Source organism: Mustela nigripes, chromosome 5, assembly GCF_022355385.1.
Source record: "Mustela nigripes isolate SB6536 chromosome 5, MUSNIG.SB6536, whole genome shotgun sequence".
Classification (NCBI taxonomy): domain Eukaryota; kingdom Metazoa; phylum Chordata; class Mammalia; order Carnivora; family Mustelidae; genus Mustela; species Mustela nigripes.
The window spans coordinates 37,808,786-37,829,093 of NC_081561.1; the positions used below are offsets into that span (position 1 = coordinate 37,808,786).

General features: G+C 40.6%; 1 protein-coding gene across 2 annotated transcripts in view; it reads right to left on the bottom strand.

Moving 5' to 3' along the window:
- Positions 1-10,123, bottom strand: part of SMAP1 (small ArfGAP 1) — a 166,456-nt gene extending 156,333 nt beyond the window's left edge. Inside the window, exon 1 of one of the 2 annotated variants that reach the window (XM_059400161.1) lies at positions 9,618-10,123. In XM_059400161.1, coding sequence (XP_059256144.1) covers positions 9,618-9,735 — 118 coding nt within the window. In that variant the 5' untranslated portion in view covers positions 9,736-10,123. The remainder of the gene's footprint in view (positions 1-9,617) is intronic. The other variant, XM_059400162.1, reaches the window with a different exon arrangement.
- Positions 10,124-20,308: the final 10,185 nt, after the last annotated feature.

The window sequence follows — 20,308 nt, forward strand, 5'->3', positions numbered from 1 at the left end:
GCTCAGGTCATGATTCCCAGGGTCCTGGGATGAAGCCCCTCCCCTACCCCCAAAATCAGGCTCCCTTCTCAGCAGGGAGCCTACTTCTTCTCCCTCTCCCTTTGCCCCTCATCCCCTCCCCCCACTCATGTTCTCTCTCACTCTCTATCTCAAATAAAATCTTAAAAAAAAATTGCATCTTCTAATCCATGAACATAGTACATCTCTCCATTTCTTTATGTATGCTTTAGTTTCTCTTAGCCATCTTTGTTAAGTTTATGGTATACAAATCTTGCATTTATTTTGTCAAATTTATTCCCAAGTTTTCGTATGTTTATGCTATTGTAAATAATTTTTATTTCAACTTCCATTTGTTTGTTGCTGGTATACAGAAATAGTTAACTTTTCTTTTTTTTTTTTTAAGATTTTTTATTTATTTCTTTGACAGAGAGAGATCACAAGTAGGCAGAGAGGCAGGCAGAGAGAGGGGAGGAAGCAGGCTCCCTGCTGAGCAGAGAGCCTGATGCGGGACTCGATTCCAGGACCCTGAGATCATGACCTGAGCCGAAGGCAGCGGCTTAACCCACTGAGCCCCCAGGCGCCCCAAGAAATAGTTAACTTTTCTATATTAACCTTAATGAAACTAAATTATTGATTCTAATAGGGTTTTTTGGGTAAATTTCTAAAGATTTTCTACATAACTCACACTGTTGCAAAGAGTCTGTTAAATGATTCTTAACATGCATATTCTTTTAAAATAATTCCTATAAGAACTCCTAATTTGAATTGTACTAACTTCACTATCCTGTGCCATGTTAAGTACATGCACAGCAGCACCTTTAATAAAAATGTAGATTCAGTATGTAATTTTTATCACAAATCCACCTGTGGGAAGCAAAATAGTGATCCCCAAAGATGTCCATCTTTCAATTCCTCTAATCTGCAAATGTGTTACCTTCCGTGGCAAGAGATACTTTGCAATTGTATTTAAGTTAAGGACACTGAGGTGGAATTATCCTAGATTATCCAGGTAAACCCAACGTAATCACAAGCAACCTTAATAGAGCTACAGAAAGAGATGTACTGATGCAAGCACAGAAAGGCAGAAAGAGACCTGAAGATGACACACTGAATCTGGAAGAAGGGGTCATGAAGCAAACATCACAGATGATTTCTAGGAGCTGGAAATGATAAGGAAACAAACTTATTTCAGATTCTAACCTCCAGAACTATAAGATGATAATTTGTATTGTTTTAAGAAACTAAGTTTGTGATAATCTGTCATAGCAGCAATAGGAAATTAATATGCTTGTGATGATCATTTCTCTTTAAAAATTGTACTTCTGCTAGTTTTTTTGGCACTATTCACCATTACCATCCTTCACCAAAAGCAACTTTCAAGAGTAGAAATGCATGAACTAAAAAAAATCTAAACTAGACTAAACCATAATTTTTAATGACTGTTCTTGTACTGGAAGATAAAGCTATCCTAAATATGACTTCCCACAAAAGTTTTAAAATCCCCTTTATTTTCTTTTTAAGTTTGGGTTCAAGCTAATCACTGGTCCTTGAAATGCACTCTTTACAAAAGATCAGTGATAAACGTCTGAAAGTCTTATCATCAATCACTCCTAAAAGCAATCACTTAGATCTCTTGTAAAAGGGAGACCAAAAATTGTCAAGGGGAGGAGGAAGATGCAAAGAGAATGGAGAATTACTAGAAGGCTTACAACTCTCTGCCTTTAAGATTCTCAAAGTCCTCACATTTACCATTCAAGATGTACATAAGCATAAAATCAGCACATATTTCCAAAAGCATCTTATCAAAACTCTGTCTTAAGTGAAATTTTTAAAATCATTTCTATATGGTACTAAGTATGACTAAATGGTATGTATGTATGGTACTATGTATGACTTAATGTATGGCTATTTATGGCTGTACAGTCTTAAAGTATGGCTTTAGTAGATGACTAGAACAGATAGTTATTTCTTTGATCTCACTGGCATTAAAGGGAAAAAGATTCAAACAAAAAGAGTCCTCAATCTATGAGGAATACTCTTGCAAGTTATATGGTATGGCTTGAGATAAAGATAATACTAGGTAAATCTGCTCAGGTAGACCTAAGTCATCAGTGAAAAGCTTTAAAAAGTATACAGGTTCGACCACGATCCAAAGTTCAGTAAGTCCCTAAAATACAAACCCTTAATAATACAATTTTTTAAAATTAGTAATAATAGTAAATACCAACATAGAAGTGACAAGAAGGATGGGTTTCAGAAAAGAACACAGATCACATCAGAGTTGAAATAAATCTTTGCAATAAGGCTCACAGAAGGGACAACTGGCAAAGGCTGGATTCAAACCTAGCTTTACTAACAATCCAGGTCAGTGCTCTTTCAATTCTATCAAGTTATTATTATGGCTTAAAAATCCAGGGTAGATGATCAGTACCTGACCTAAGAATAGAACTGCAGAAAGAGAAAACAAAGAAACTATATGGAAGACCAAAAAATAAAACACACACACACACACACACACTACAAAAGGATTCATCAAAATATTCAATTTGTAGAATAAAGTTTAGTGACCAGAAAAAAATTCTGCTTTGTTTGTACTAGTATTTTGAAGTTATGGTAGTTCTGCTATTAAAAGCAAAGAAATAAGACAAAGACACTGTCCATGCTGCAACATATTTGGCCATTACCTCAGAAATACATTGTCAGCTTTAAGGTGATAAGTCTCTTCTATCACAAGATTTCAACTGCAAAAGCATGTGTTTTATCTTCCATGCCATCAAACATGCAGTTAAATAGCTCTGGAGCTAGATATTATAAATTCAAATCCTGATCCTACAGTCCATCTTGCTACTTCCATATCATCCCAATAAAGCCAGAATTTCCTCTAATGCTAATACCTGCTTCTCTGGGCTACCTGAGATACAATGAGATTCTAATATATCCTGTACAATATACTGGAGGAAAATACATATTATCAAATATGTTGGGAGGTTCACAAAACTACTCATCACTGTAATTTATGTATTACAGCAGAAGGATACCAAGCATAATTAGCAAAGAGAAAAGGTGCACGGAGCAAAGTTCAGGAGAAAACAGACACAAATGTCCAGGTGTCCCCTTCTGGTGGAGTTGCACCAGACACACTTAACTGTCTTAGTAATGATTTCTGACAAGTGTGAAATATTACCCATTAGAGACTCATCAGAGTCTCATTAGAGAATGATACCTAGAGTACTGGAGGGAGGGTGAGAAGGGAGGGTTGTCACATAGGCACCCTTGCCTAGTAGATATGGAAATTCCAGACTCCCAGAAGGAAAGCAGACATTTAAAATAAACCACACAATTGTACAAACAGTTCGGACACAGTAACTGACTCTTACCACTTAGGGTAATGAGATCTTCCCCAAATCCAAGTTCCCTGATGCCAGTCAAGGGCCAAATTTGCAAGTAAGGCCTGCTTCCAAAAGACTAACAGATTAGCAGATCCTTTAAAGCTTGGACCTTATCTACCTGTTCCCTGCTTTATCCCCAGCTGCTATGCCTGAAATACAATAACCTTAGGAAAGTTACTTAAGTTCTGTGTGTCTCAGTTTCCTCATTTGTAAGATAGAATAGTATTACCTACCTCAAAAGGTTGTTTTGAGGATTAAATGAGTTAATATATTTAAAGGGCTCACAACATTGCCTGACAAGAAGAAAGCACCATATAACTTCTGTGTATGTGTAATGTTATTACGTGTTTTCTTTCTTTCTTTCTCTTTCTTTCTTTCTTTTGAACTTCCAACCTTATCTCTTACCTTCTTCTCCTCCTTCCTTCCTATCTTTTTCAAGTTACAGAGCTTTACCAACACTAAACTTTTAATGAGCTACAGTCTATGCATAGACCAGAATTTAACACATCATTGTCTCTTGTCTATTGAGATCCCTAACTAGTTTGTGGACCATACCCAGAACTTCTAAAAACACACAACAGTATTTGACATGAAATTTAAACTTTGGAGTGCCCAGAACATACTGATTTACCAACAAAATTATATATAGAGATACAGATATAGATATAGATAAAAATGTATACTAAATCAATTCTTTACAGGGGTCAGAACGTAAGGCAGTCAACAAAATGGCCTCCAAGTTGCTTTGCTCTTCTATTGGGAAATGGAAAAAAAAGTGAGTTGATTCTATCCAGTGAAGACTATTAGCAATAGTCATAGTAGTAACAACAGTAGGAAAAGACCTGAATTTATAAAATATATAATTAGAATGTCAAACATTTGCCTTTGCCTTAAAGAGACCATGGGTTCAAGTCCTTGTATGTCAATAAAGGTTATATAATATGTCTTGTGCGAGGCTATGTATATCTTGTATTGAAATCAAGTAATGAAAGATTTTAATCTTTTTTTTAAAATAACAAAGAAAAAGAACTAGGAGGGGAAAAACGGAAGGGGACAACATGCAGCCCAAGTTGCATCTGATGAGTCAGATAAAGGTCAGTGGTTTCTATCCCAGCTCTGATACCAGAGAAAACCTCAAGATCAGCAGAATTATAAGAACAACAGACCCATCAAACTGAAGGTTATTATTTTGGGGGAACTTTCAGATTTACAGTTCTCTTTAGATGAATTATAATCAGATTTCATTTATATATATTTATCCCACAAACATCAACATCATCATAAATATCATTTTCTCAGGGTGAACTTTACTTTTTAGTATGAATTACTTTAAATTAAGTTTATATGAGAACTCTTAAATATCAAACACTTAATGAAAATGCTCTCCATCCTCACTGCCTTGTAGTAGATTCCTGGTTTGAGTCTCACAACCTTCACTTCATGTTTCTACATTTAGAAATTAGAAAGCTAGAAGACTCTCTTGCCGGCAAGGTGCTGGACATATGTCTATCAGTTATTTGCATGTGGAAGGCACAAGTTCAACAAAGGCCATCTTTCTATAGTAAGGGCAATTGACAAAAATGTCTAATAGATATTGAATGGCTGCAGTAACCACAGTCCTGGTTCCCCCATCTGTTCACCAGTTTCATGGTGAGAAGCAGCTGTGGCAGGTGGTTGCAGTAGCAATGGTATTAGTATAAGGCCTTGAAACCACTAGTCCAGTAGTGGCTCCCTGATTTTTGCTCCTCCAGTCCTTCCAATGTAAGCATCCTATTCCTTAAAACAGCTACAGCTGTTTTGTTTCCTGCCCTATACCCCAACTTGCAACCAAATGACATTAGGTGAGTTCAGATCCTTATACTCTTGCTCACACTACTGTTATAATTAGGTGACATGCCTGGAATCTCTCACCATTTCAGTTCTTCCTGACCTGCTACTATCAAATCTGGTCATGCTTAGAGAAAGCTTACCCTAAAAAGGCCACATGTAAACCTCTTATGTTCTCTTATCTCCCTGTACCTTGTATGTGCAGCTAACTGTGCCCTTCAATTCCTTTTCCATATGCTGAAATCCCACTCTACTTTCAGAACGTAGCTCCAACAAGACTCTCCTGTGAATACTTCCCAACAGGGTCACTCCACACACCCATATGTGAACTCATTTCCACATATCCTGCTGCCTGCCCTCAGCTCTGTACTCATTCACATTCACTCATTCAAGGAGTTACATTAACCTACCACATTGTGTAGAGGGCTGGGGATACAAGCCTAAACAAGACAAACAAGATCTCTTCTCTCTTATAGCTATTAATTCAACAGGGAAACAGATTACCCAATAAAACCAAATAATGTTTAATTACAACTGTAGTAAGTACAATAAAATATTCAGGATGTGTCTTAACATATAAAGGGAAACCTAACCTAATAAGGGAGAACCATTTCCCTTCAAGAGACATTTAAGCAGAACCTGAATGATACATAAAACTGATCAGGCAAAAAAAATTGTTAAAGAGCTTCCTAGGCAGAAAGGACAACATGTGCAAAGGTCTTGAGGCAGCATTCTAGGAACTATGAAGATAACCAACAGACAAAAGTCAGATGCAATAGGGACAAAAGCCCAAACTAGGTAGGGAGGATACTTCTTACAACCACTATTATAACACCTGGTACACTGTTTTGGTATTATTCATTTACAAAAATGCAGTCCTCATTACAAAACCTCCTTTAGGTCTTACTAATTTTCTTAGCCCCATAATCCAACAGTCCTTTGAGGTGTCCCCTCAAGTTAAGATGTGTGGAATGAAGAAATAAGTGCTTGATCTGGGCAAGGAGCTTACCCTCTTAATAAGAGACAGGTGAAACAAAACCAATCCCTTAAGGGTTCAAAAGCCTTATGTTTCTGACTATCCCAAAACTTACTGGGCAAGAGACACATTTTCATGCCAACACATGTTCAGAATCAAAATTAGTATTAACCATGAATTTAAATACTAAAAACTAAACTTTACATTGGCAAGGGGCCCTAAATCCTCACGGCTCCATAAAGTGCCACCAACTAATAACCAACAGAACTGCATTAAAACTCCCACAGAGTCACAAATAAGGCTAGGGAGAGGAAGTGCTGATCCATCTGCCTGTTCTTATTCTCCAGTTGCTCAACAGATCTGGAAAGTGTCGGATTATAAGCAGGAACCTGGCACCTATGCCATCCTTTTCTCCTTCCTTACTTCCTAAATAATGTCAATTCAGAAAACACACACACTGGTGACTCAGTAAGAAAATGTCAAAATCCAATTGATATAATTTTGCCAACTATTATTATAAGTCAAGAGAACAGAGTAATCTTTAGCCCTAGACTTTAGTCTTTGGTACATGTTCTCAAAGAGTACTGGGGAAGTATTTTTTGGGAAAAAAAGAAAATTGAGTTAATTAAGAAATAGCTTCAAAAACACATGAAAAACTTGATGTAGTTTATTAGACAGTGAGGAAAACATTAATACATATATACAGTATGAAACCTCTTTATAATAGCTGATATGCAGAATAAGAACTGTTGCCTGTCTTTTAAAGATATATTTAATCAGAATTTCACTACCTACAATTACTGTGTCATCTGGCATATGTAACAATAAATCCAAAATCATTTAACAAGCCAAGAACTCTATTACAAGAGCTCTATAATAGGGTCAAAACATATAGAACACTTAAAAATTTTACAAAATAAATTTAACTTTATCAATAGTTCAATTATGTCAAATTTTTGAACTACTAGAACTATGAGATCAAGTCTAGTTAAACTTAACTGTGATATTTTTTCCTGGAAGACAAGATAAAACAGTGAAATAATTTAGAAGACCATTTTAATATTATTCAAGATTTAGTAGCATCAAGGAAAAACTAAGAGTTTTTCCAAATGATGCCTAAAGTTCATACCCTACACACTGCATCCTCAAACTCCTGATGCTAATCTCTTTTCTCCCCCTTTCTACATTTCTCAAAAACAAATCCACAAACAAAAGACCAAACAAAACCAAAATAAAACCATTCACTCAATATATATCTATGGACCTCAGTGGCAATACAAACAGCAAACAAAACTAATGCTCCCTTTTCCTTCAGTTACAATAAAATTTTTGTTTTAAATTAAAAAGCACATGATTCTCCTCTCCTCACTTTAAAAATGAGAATGAAAATGTTACCATGTGGCCCATAAAGGATTTTTCAAAACCTATACATTTTTTTAAAAAGATTTTATTCATTTGACAGAAAAATATACAGTGAGAAAGGGAACACAAGTAGTAGAAGAGGGAGAAGCAGGCTTCCCATGGAGCAGAGAGCCCCATGTGGGGCTCCATCCCAGGACCCTGTGATCATGACCTGAGCTGAAAGCAGAGGCTTTAACCCACTGAGCCACCCAGGTTCCCCCCAAGGCAGACCCTTAATGGCTGAGCCACCCAGGTGTCCCAAAACCTACACATCATTTTAAGAAGCATTAGTGAAAATCTGATTCTATATAGTACTTTTTTGGGGACAGAAATTTAAACAAAAATTATTTTTCACTTATTTCTATACCTAATGAAGGTACTAACTGAAACTGTTACTATTCAATTTTTAATAGATTTAATATATACTAACATCTCCTCTTAACCATGTTACTTATCACTCAAAATGCAGCTCATTTCTTTTTTTGGCCTTTTAAAGGTCCCATTTTTCAGTGTTTTACTAGTGCAGTGATGAGTAAGTGAGCCTCAATACAGTATTCCACCCCCCCCCCCAAAAACCACACACATAATCAAAATCAAGCAAATACTGCCATAATAATCAGGCATTTTTAACTAATCACCTTAAAGGTTACAAAGAATAAAGGTAAGGTTGGGTCAGTCAAGTTACTGTGATACTGAAAAGTGCTTCTAAGATGGTCTAGTTAAACAGTATTCCCACATGATCTTCCAGTAATCAGGTACCTGTTGTGGTAGTGAAGTGACTTGCTGAGGCTGTGTGGCTTGGTCTAATCAAACATCGTCAGCCTACTGAAACGTGACTCATTGATACAGTATTGAGGAAGAACAGGAAAGCTTCAAGAAAAGTCTCAGTCAGTAACAGAAATCTGAAATGGCAATTCTCAAAGCCGGACTCCTGCTTTGGAGAACTACCCATTCTTCATCAAATAAACAAACCAATTAGCAAATAAGCAAGATCTTTTCCTAAACATATGACAGGTTTGTTTTTAAAAGCCTGAAACATTTTTCTCATGAGATTATTTATAAGACATTAAATATAAATCAGATCTCCAAACCCAAACATATAGGCTAAAAATAGTGTATCTATTTTAAAGGCTGAGGCAGAAGCCCTCCAACGGAACAAACTAAAATTAGGGTTTTTGTTGTTTTTTCTTTTTTTTCAATTTCTGGATCTTTAAAAAACGCACCTGCAACGTTTTGAGCTACACAAACCAGTGTCCACATGTTCTCCCAAACCAACTGGGTAGAGATAATCTAATTATTAAAACCTTCAGGAACATAAGCCCACTATCCAAGAAATTCATATTATGAAATTCCTCCTCATTCGGGTTAACACCCAGACTTTAAAAAAAAAGAAAGAAATTACTACTACTACTACAACTAAAGACCCCTCCCCAATGGTCTCACTCAGTACAACTCCAACACACCAAAAAAGACCACCACACTCTTTGTCAGGAAGAAGCAAAAGCCCCGTACACAGCTGTCAGGTGGGCAGGCTGGTAGGGCTCCACCTGGGATACGGAGCATCGGAGCCTAGAGAGGGACGCCGCGGTCACTGGGGGAGGGTCGAGGCGGACACCGAGGCTAAGGGTGGCCCCACCCACGGATGTGCCTGCGAGCTGAGGCGGGAGGAGGGCAACCCTTAAACCCTAAGCACTGGCCAGGCAGTCGCCCCGCTCCGCGCTCCGAGCCGGGCTCCGGCTCCGGCCCCGGCCGGGTGGAGGGTCCGAGCATCGCGACGCCGGCACCGGCTCTGCCCCGGGATCGGGAAGGACGGGAGGCTAGGGCTAGTGCCGGCGCCCAGGGGCCTGACCTCGCCGCCGCCTCTGGTGGAGGTGAGGGGCCACTCGAGCCCGAGCCCGCCCTCCCCTCTGGGCCGGGGCCGGCTAGGCGCTGCCGCGGCGTCCGCTCCGGCCCCAGCGGCCGCGGCGACGGGAAGGTCACCCGCCGCAGGAGGCCCCGACGAGGGGCGGCGACGTCCGCGCTACCTTTGGCCTCGCAGTCGGCGCAGTACTTGTTGTCCTCCTCCCTCAGCAGCTTGGACAGGATGAGCTGGTGCTGCTCGTTCAGCTTCTGAGCCTTCTCCCGGCAGGAGCGCGTCGCCATCTCGGCAGCGGGGCGGGAAAGAGCCCGGGGCAGCTACGGCGGCGGCGACTCCGGCAGGGGCTGGACAGCGTGAACACACCTGGAGCCGCCGGGACCGCGGGCGGACTCAGCCCAGGAAGCGGCGGCGGCGGCGGCGGCGGCGGCGGCAGCTGGAACTGGAGGAGGAGCGGCGGCGGCGGTGGCAGCGCCGACGTGTCCCGCCTCCTCGCCGGGCCGGCCCCGCACGCACCACCGGAGCAGGCGAGGGAGGGGGAGGGGGAAAGAGGGAGACGGAGCCGAGGCTTCCGGGTGGCGCCGCAGGAAGGAACCCAGGCGCTGGGCGCGTTGCGCATGCGCCGATCTTCCCGGGAATCCTGCCCGCGGGGACTTACTGCCCTAGGCCCTTTGCCCAAGGTGATCCGAAGAGGGTACGTCGCACTGCCTGCTGTGGGCTTCCCCACTTTTGGGATGAGATTGTCCCAGAGGGCCTCGGGTAAAACCGGGTTAAGGAAGAACCTTTACAAAGAGGTGACTTTCACTTCCTTCCTTGCCTTTGCTCTTGGCGGGGCAACATTGGAAATGCTGAAATAAAGTGACTACGTGCATTCATGTATTCATTCATGTTTATTCACGTGCAGTTTTGAAACAGGAACTATTCTAGAAGTTGGAGGACACAGGTACGATAGAATAGTTAAAACAGCCCCTTACATTTTAAGGGAGAGAAGTAGTCTGGTAGTGACATGTATTAAGGGCTAACATTTATTGAGTGGTTACTCTGCCAAGAACTATTAACCTGTTTAGCCCTTATCACAATCCTATGATACGTTATTCTAATTATGCAGATGTGTAAAATGAGGCATGGCGGAGTTAAGTAACTTGCCCAGGCTACAAAGCTACTCAGTGGAGAAATTGAGATTCAAATCTACAGCAGTCTGACTTCAGAGTATAAAACACCTATCAATAAGCGTTTCCTAAGGAGGAGAGAGTGTGGCCAGGGAGGCAAATTCTGGGTGTTTACACTTGAACAGAAAGCTGTATCAGTAGTGATTGATTGATTGATTGATTGATTTTAGATTTCACTTATTTATTTGACAGAGAGGTCACAAGTAGGCAGAGAGAGGCAGGCACAGAGAGCGGGGGAAGCAGGTTCCCCGCTGAGCAGAGAGCCCAATGTGGGGGGCTCAATCCCAGGACCTTGAGATCATGACCCAAGAGAAGGCAGAAGCCTAATCCCCTGAGCCATGCAGGGGCCCCTGAGTAGTGATCTTTAATGCTTGAAAAAGAAAATTAGGGGAAGAAGACACTTAATTAGAACCCAGAGCACCCAACCTGGCCCCATGGGATTTGAACATTGAGTGAAGTTATTTGACTATTTTGGCATATCATGGCTTATTAGCAATTTCTCATATGAGGCTGAAGAAATCAGAATACATGCCTGTGGTGGAGCAGATGCTAAGAAAGGCAATGAGCCGGGGCCTGTGTCTTATACCTTTCTACAGGGCCAATTTGCTAGCCTACATACCGCATAAAGGTGACCCTCATGCTCACCTATCCCCATCTTGGCATCTCAAAAATGCTTGTGAAATTCATCGGGCTCCTGGGTGGCTAAGTCAGTTAAGCTCTGATTCTTGATTTCCGCTCAGGTCATGATCTCAAGGTGGTGAGATTGAGCCCTACCTTGGGCTCCAGGCTGGCCATGGAGCCTGCTTAAGATTCTCCCTCTCTCTCTGCCCCTCCCTCACCTCCCTCTCTTATAAAAACAAACAACAACAACAACAACAAAAACATGTGGAATTAAGTTGAATGCTGAATAACTGAACAAATTAGAGCTTAAATTGTGTGGGTCTGACAAATAATGACTAGTGGGATATCACAGTAAGTTCCAAAAGACAGAAAAAAAACATTATGTGGGAGGTAGAACTTTTAAGTAACATCTAAAAGACTGGCTTGATCTAGATGGGAGCCAAGGAAGGAGATACTGAACAAGAGCAGCATGCACAAAAGCAAAGAGACTTCAAGGAGCTCAGAAAACAGACTAACAGACTCATCACTTAAGATGAGTGAGAGATAAGGCTGGATAAGTGAAGTGAAACTGAATTAAAGAAGGTTTGGGGAAATGGCCAAAGCAATGTGGCCTTGATGCAGCTGACAACAGAAAACCTACAGGTTCTTCAAGCAGGGCAGTAGCAGGAAAAAACAAAACCCTGCAGATTCTTCAGTAGGATAGTAGTAGGAAAATAAATTGCCCCCATGTTTGGGGAAAGTTAGCCTAATAATACCAGTTAACAAACACGACTTTTGAATGTTTCCTCCCCTCCCAGGAAATTTCGCTTACCGCTATAAGGATTAAGAAAAAAACAGAAGGGGACACCTGGTGGCTCAGTCGTTAAGCGTTGGCCTTTGACTTAGGTCATGATCCCAGACTTCTGGGATCAAGTTCCACATGGGGCCCCTTGCTCAGCAGGGAGCCTGCTTCCCCCTCAGCCTGATGCTCTCTCTCTCTCTGACAAATAAAATCTTTAAAAAAAGAGAGAAAGAAAAGAAAGAAAAACAGGGCGCCTGGGTGGCTCAGTGGGTTAAGCCGCTGCCCAGGCTCAGGGTCCTGGGATCGAGTCCCACATCGGGCTCTCTGCTCAGCAGGGAGCCTGCTTCCCTCTCTCTCTCTCTCTGCCTGCCTCTCCATCTGCTTGTGATTTCTCTCTGTCAAATAAATAAATAAAATCTTAAAAAAAAGGTTTAAAAAAAAATAAAAATAAAAAAATAATAATAATAATAAAAAAAAAAAAAGAAAAGAAAGAAAAACAGAAGACAGGCTTATCACCAAGAAATGATTTACGTGATTAAAGGGACACAGCACTGTCTAATAGAAATATAATGTCTAATAGAAATATAATACACAATACATACACTTTTAAATTTTCTAGTAGTCACATTTAAAAATAGAAAAAACAGGCAAATCAATTTTAACATTATATTCTTTAATCCAATATATCCAAAACATAATTTTAACATATGAGTAATTGTTAAATTAAAATTAAAAATTATTAGTGAGATAATTTCACTTTCTTATTTTCCTATTGTTTTCAAAATCCAATGTGTGTATTCTCTACTTACAGCTTGCTTCAACTTGGACTAACTACACCTCAGGGGCTCAATTGCCACATGTGACTAGTGGCTATACCACTGAACAGTGCTTCTCTAGATGGTCATCCTAGAGGCTATTAAAAATCTAAGTTTGAGTTGACTGTTCATTAGGGATGTAACAGAAAACACAAAAAGGGATCCCTGGATGTGTCAGTGGGTTGATCATCTGACTCTTGATTTCCACTCAGGTCATGGTCACGGTCATGGTCATTCAGCCCCATGTCATCAGGCTCCATGCTCAGCATAGAGTCTGCTTGAGATTCTCTCTCTCTCTCTTTTTCTCTGCCCCTCCCTCACATTCTCACTCTCTAAATAAATAAAAAATTTTTTAAAAGGAAAGAAAAAAACAAAAAAAAGAAGAGACTGATACCAAAAACATCTTGGGAGGAAAACAATGTTGCATTAATTCATCAGTGTTCATTAAACAACTTCTATTCTGTCCTCTGACAATCAGAATCATACAGTCTAATCTGAGATGCAAACTGTAACTAGAAAAATGAAAAGCCACACTGTAAAGTCTGCAGCAAATACGAAGTGCTCTGGGAACAAAAGGAACAGAACATCAATAGCCTGGAAGAATTAGGGAAGGCCTCACAGAGTACATTATGCTTAATTTTAATACAGGTAGGAATTTTTCAAGGGAATATGGATGCAGAGGAGGAAAAGACTACATTGAAAATATATATATACACACACACACATACACATCAATTTCTGACTTCTGAAAACATGGTTCTGTGCTGGAAGGAGTCAGAATATGAGGCAATATGGACCTAGGATGTGCATAGAGAACATGAAGGCAGGAAAGGAAGCAAGGTGGAGAAGTAGAACAGAGGCAAGACTGAAGCCAAACTATCTAATTTGAATTTTATGTCATGAGTATATTGAGCCAGCAGAAGTTTTTACACAGAGAAAAGATTTGGCTAGCTTTGTTTTCTATAACTATAATGGCAGGCTAGAGAATATGGGATGGGGGAATATTATTCCCAGGATCAGGGAAACAAATTACAGACAGGGCTGTTGCAGTAAGTCCAAAGGAGATAATGCTGAAGGCTTATTTTAAGTCAGTAGCATAGAGTTTGGAAGAGACAAAGTCAAATGATGTTTTAAAATTAGAAGCAGCAAGATGTGGCAGCTGACTGTTTGTGGGGGTTGAGAAAAAGGAGGTGAGAATAACACCAAGGTTTCTAAGTTGGGAGACAGGTAAATGGTGATGCCACTCACACAAGTGAAAAGAGTTCAGTTTTGGGGTCAGAGGAGAAAGGGTGTTTACTTGAGGCCATGTAAAGTTTAAGGTGTTCATAGGACATCTACCTCCATATGTTTCATAGAACGTTGCATTTCTACTTCTAAAGCTCTAGAGAGAAGTTAGTGCTGGCAAAAGTCATTTGGGAGTCACCTACATTTAAACCGTCAAACAAGCCATAAGAGTAAGTGAAATTTCTCTAGAGAAAGCATGCGGATAAAAAAGAGAAGAGTCAAAGGAACAAGACTCTGGGGATTGCCTGCTAAGTGACGAATGAACACAGGAAGGCGAGTCTTTGAAAAGAGGTAAAGTATGGCCAGGAAGAACCAGAAGCTATGGTAAGAGAGGTTTCTGAGAGGTAAGGGTGAGCAACTAATGCCAAATGTCCATGTATTCATGGGTCTTTTCAGTTCATTGTTTTTCTTTAGGCCAAGAACAAAACAAGAGAAAGCATCTGGTGAGACTTCCCAGGACTGCAACTCTACAGTATTTCAGCAAAATGTTGAGGGAGTGATGAGAATGGATAGAAGGGGGGAAAAAGAAAATGTAGATACAGGGATAGAAAGCACAGCTAGAGTTAACTGTAGAGTGTAAGGTTAGTGTCCAAAATGTGCGTGGGAGAGGTGAGGTCAGAACAGCTAAATGGCTATAGGTTGCTTTGAGGCCAAAGGTGATGATTTGGTGTCCTTAGGAAATGAATGCTGACAGCTTAAAAAAAAAAACAAAAAGGAGTACCTAGGGACCTAGAGTACCTAGCTCTTGGGGAATAAATAACTTCTACATATGAGGTCCAGATAGCAAGATGTCTATAGATGTTTGATGGCTGGGGAGGGAGTTTGAAGGTCTGTTTCTACAGATTCTTAGAAAAGTGAAATCCTTTTTAACTCTAAATTTCTGTTTCCGTTTGGAGAATAAAGATAAACTGTTATAGAGAGTTTGACCCCAAAGGAGCTGGTATTCCACAAAGGACAAAGAAAAGGAGTTGCAAAGTGGGGGAGTGAAAATGAAGGAGAATTATGGGCGGAGTCAAATGGACCACAGTGAGCCATGTATGAGTCTGTGGAACGTCTGATTCAATCAGTAGATAACAGACAGCCAGGAGAAGGGGGGTCACAGTATTAAGAACCACTGCTTTTAAATCCCCTACAGTGGGCTAGTAGCTCTCACACGAACTCTTTGAGGTAAATCTTCTAATCATTATTCATATTAGGAAATATCAGGCAGGATGGGCTAATGTTAAGTAACAAACAATCCCCAAATTGTAATGACCTCAATTAATAGAAGTTTATTTCTTGGTCATGCTATGTGTCCATTGTGTTCTCTTCCATGTTGCCCTCTCACAGGGACCAAACTGATAGAGTCTCTGTTATGCTTCAGGAGAAAAGAAAAAGATTACTTTTTTATAGGCTTCTCCCCTGGAATAACACATTCTACCTCTACTCTCAATCCATTGCCCATTGTGAGTGCATGACATGTGCTAATATTAAGGGAACCAGAAGTGTAATCCTATCATGCACCCAGAAGATGAAATGGAAACATCACTGAACAGCACAGAAACTGTGGCCCAGAGATGTTGAATACTTTTTGAAAGTTGCCTAGATATTAAATAGCATAACTGGCATTTGAAGCTAGTTCTTTTTGGCATTAAGGTCCTGCTCTTCTCATAAGCCATGCTACCCCTGGAGAGAAAACTGAGTAGAACAAGTTAGACCCAACAATGATAAGAGTTAAAGAGAGACCAAGTACATTAAAGCAGGAGAATACACGAATGTGGAGGTGTGCGAACAAATTCAACATACAACTTACACAAAGAGGGAAGACCCAGATTTTATTTTTGTTTGTTTTCAAAAGTTCTATCATGGAATGTTAATGTGTTTGTAGTTCTTAAAAACTTTGCCCAATTGGTATGTGAAGCACTCTTTCGAGCTAGGCTTTGGTACCGATGGGCTCTCCTCAGTGTGGAGAGTGTGGTGTTTGTTGAAGATACATGACTTCCACACACTTCTTCTCTACCTTCCTTCAGAAGTGAGTTATTTTCAAATATACAGTATTGCAAGAGTATCTATTATAGAAGAACCTACAACCTCATACTGATCAATGTAGGAAAAAGTAATTTTCAAATTCTAAATGCCTCATTTTTCGCCCCAGTACAGAGACACTGAAAGGTTTTTTGGTGGCAAATGGGTAACCAGTGTCCCCAGTCACAAAATTCCTGATTACAAAGAGCCAAAAGAGCACATCCAGCTCTTGCCATCTTTGTTGTTGAGATAATCAGGCAGGAGCCTGATGGATACATAGAGCATAGCCAGTCCTCAAGTTTGGGCTTGGGCAACTCTAGCCTTCATTCTTCTAAGCATTATGTTGACGCAGAATGAAACAACAATTAGAAAGATTTCCTGAACTTGTCCCCTTCCATTATCCTCCACACTCTCAACACCACTGGTTGGCTGCTCCCTCTACTCATTTATTCATCCATCAACATTTTGAATTCAACATTCAACATATTTTGAAGTTCCTTCTAGTTTCAGGCACTGTGCAAGGTACTAAGGATAAAAATTAGTAAACAAAATAGTCAACCCCTTCCTTCACTCCTATCGTAGTTTATTGTCTGTATTCACAGATCAGTGTCTTCCAGGATCTCATCAGAGGTCTTCAGAGCCCCTGCAGTTAACGTCCAGAGCAAGCCCTTAAAGAGTATTTGTTGAATGCATGAATGAGAAAAAAATTGAATGTAGGAGCTTGTCTGTGAAAACATATGGTTTTTAGAAGCAAAATTAAGAAATATAATGTTTTAAGCAATTTTTAAAAAAAGGGAATCTAATGCATAAAAATTCTGTTTATATCACTCCTAACTCACTTCTGATCTTGGTCGACTTATATTTTATCTAGTGTTTTCCCTTTCCTCTCACTTAAGGTTAAAGTCCACAGAGTTTCTTCATCTCTATTTAGAAAGAAAAAAATCTAAGTAATCAGAAATACACATGCAACTTCAAGATTTAAAACAACAACAACAACAAAACTAACCTGGAACGAGCTTTGCTTTCACAAATTTGGCCTTGGAAAGAATATAATTTAACTCAACCATGCTCAGTTATTTGAGGGAAGACTCAAAGATAAGTGACTAAAGGCAATTTCATCCTGCTAAGGCAGGAGACATAAACAGAAATGGAAAGATATATGTTCTGCCTTTTTAAGGGTGTGGTGGGCATTCACTGCTTTTGTCCTCCTAGAGCCATCCCCTTCTGTAGCAATGTCCCGATTTTCCTCTAGGGAACTCTTTCCTCTATTGAATCCAGTGTAGAAGGAGGGACTGTCAGCTAAGGTCCCCTGGGCATGTGCCCAAATTAGGCCATTCAGATACTTTCCTCTAGAAAGCCGAGCTTGGAGTGGCACAAAGACGTGAACAGCTGGACACTGCTCATCCCTATTGAGATCTGTTTGTCTGTTGGATTCTGCTCCCTTGATCTGCACAGCTACTTCAGCTGCTGTGCTTTCTGAAGCCCGCCTTTTAAGATTTCCTTTAGATTCTTTGGCCACTGATAAAGTCTTCTAACACATTCGTCTTTTGTTTGTTAGAGATAAAAAGTCAATCTAAAACTGATTTATGTAGAGCTCCAAAATTATTGGTAATGAGCCGTGTGCCATCTGATGGAAGTAGAGGGGCCATGTTCTCAAAGAACTTTGCTACTCTTCCTGGTCTTTAAAGGAACTTATTCCTTTTCTTCTAGGCCTTTGAGGTTTGGTAACATTGCTGGGATGAGACACTTTCTACGTGAGATTCTCTGCCTTCTCCTTGTTGACCTTCTTATCAAACAGTGCGTATTATCATAGTAATTTTGAACTAAAAGTAGCATCATCTTAGGAGAAAGGGGCATAGGCTTTTTTTTTTAATTAAAAAAATTTTTTTTTACTTATTTGACAGAGAGAGAGAGATCACAAGTAGGCAGAATAGCAGGCAGAGAGAGAGGGGAAAGCAGGCTCCCTGCTCAGCAGAGAGCCAAATGCAGGATCTGATCCCAGGACCCTGAGATCACGACCTGAGCCAAAGGCAAAGGCTTAACCCACTGAGCCACCCAGGTGCCCCTAGGCATAGGTTTATTTAAATTATTTTAAAATGGTATTTATCCTTTACTACCTTAGGACAGACAGATTTCTTAGGACACAAGATGCACTAACCATAAAAGAAAAAAATTAAAAATCAAATTTCATTTAAATTAAAAATTTCTGCTTTTCAGAAAACACCATTAGTAAGATGAAAAGGCATTGTACACTTTAAACTTACAATAAATATACAATGCTATATGTCACTTATATCTCAAAAAAGCTGGAGAAGGGATGCCTGGGTGGCTCAGTCAACTAAGCTTCTGACTCTTGATTTCAACTCAGGTCACGATCTCAGGGTCCTGGGATGAAGGCCTGCGTTGGACTCCGCACTCAGCGGGGAGTCTTCTAGAGATTCACTCTCTCCCTACACCTTTGAGTCACCTATGAGTCATTCCAAATAAATGAAATGTCCAATAAGTGAATTACTCACTTCATTTCTTTCCTTTTAATGTCGCCTGCAATTCATTTCATCAGCTCCTCACAAGCAGAAGACCTTCTCTGTTTCCATACTCTTCCTGACCTTAATTCATCCAATGACATTGTTTTTTAAATATTTTATTTATTTATTTGACAGACAGAGATCACAAGTAGGCAGAGAGGCAGGCAGAGAGAGAGGGGAAGCAGGCTCCCCACTGAGCAGAGAGTCCGATGTGGGGCTTGATCCCAAGACCCTGAGATCATGACCTGAGCTGAAGGCAGAGGCTTTAACCCACTGAGCCACCCAGGCACCCTGGATGACATTTTTTTAAGAAACAAATTTTAAGAAAAATTTTCAAGAAAATTTTTTTAAGGGAAGGGTTATCAGCTTTTCACCCGCCCCAAAGAAGATAAAGTAGCTGAAAAGACCAAAGCCCAAGGTATACCAGCAGATCAAGGATTTGATTCTCCATCCATCTATCCGTCCATCCAAGAAAAATATTTTGAGCAGTTGCTATATGCTAATCCCTGCAGATACATTCACAAGTGAAAAAGATACCCTCTCTGTTCTTAAGTACCTCATAGGCTAGGGGAGAAGACAGATAGTATCAAATAATCACACAAATAATGTCCAGAGGCAATGGAAGATAGTGTTTGGAGGGCATAGAAAGGGGAGATCTGGCCCCATTGTGGAAATTGTTTCTAAGCAAGGAGACACCTGAAACTGACATAGCTGACAACTGAACGATGAATAGGAATAAACTGACATTCGTGTCAGGGGTGCAGGGTTAGAAACGTGTAACATTTGTATTCGAGTGAGTGACAAAAGACTTGCATGGCCAGTCTGAGGCCACAAAAGGCAGCGCGGTAAGAGGGCTGCCCACCCCCGCCCCTCCCGCAGTGGTCACGCACACGGAGCTCGTGCTGCGAGGAAGCAGAGCTGACTGACAGCCTGAGGATACCGCTCTAAGGCAAGACGCTCTTCTAATAGGGCAACATTAGCTTCGCCACAACTTTCTCAGACTTTTTCTGGAACTGCAGCTTTTCCTAACAGTCCTCCTTCTTGCCTCCTCTCTTTCACAGGTGTTAACTTGCATCACAGTTCCAGAGCTCTCCTGCATTCTCTCTCCTCCTCCCCTTTATTCTTCATAGGCTTTTTTCTCCCCCCCCCCTTTTTTTTAAGGTTTTTTTTATTTATTTGAGAAAGAGAAAGAGAGCCCAAGCGGGGTGGGGGGGAGAGGGGGAGGGAGAAGGAGCGGGAGACTCCCCACTGAGCAGGAAGCCCCACTCAGGACCCATCCCAGGACCCTGGGGTCATGACGTAAGTAGACACTTAGCCGACGGAGCCATCCAGGTCTCCCCCATGGCTTTTTTCTTAGTAAGTATCTTTCACGTCCAACCTGTCTTAGCATCTGCTTCTTGGAGAACTGGAACTAACACAGACTTTTAGGCCACAGTTGTCACTTTGGTCTTTATCTTAAGAGTAATGGAATGACGTGACCAGATTTATGTTTTGAGAAATAAACATTCCTGTCAGCCGTGTAGAGAACAGATTGGATGTAGGCAAGAGTGGATGCAGGGAGAGCAGGGAGCCATCTTTGGCAGTGATCCAGATGAGATGATGATAACTGGATTGAACTGATGGTTATGGAGATGGTAAGAAGTAGGTAGATTTGAGAAATG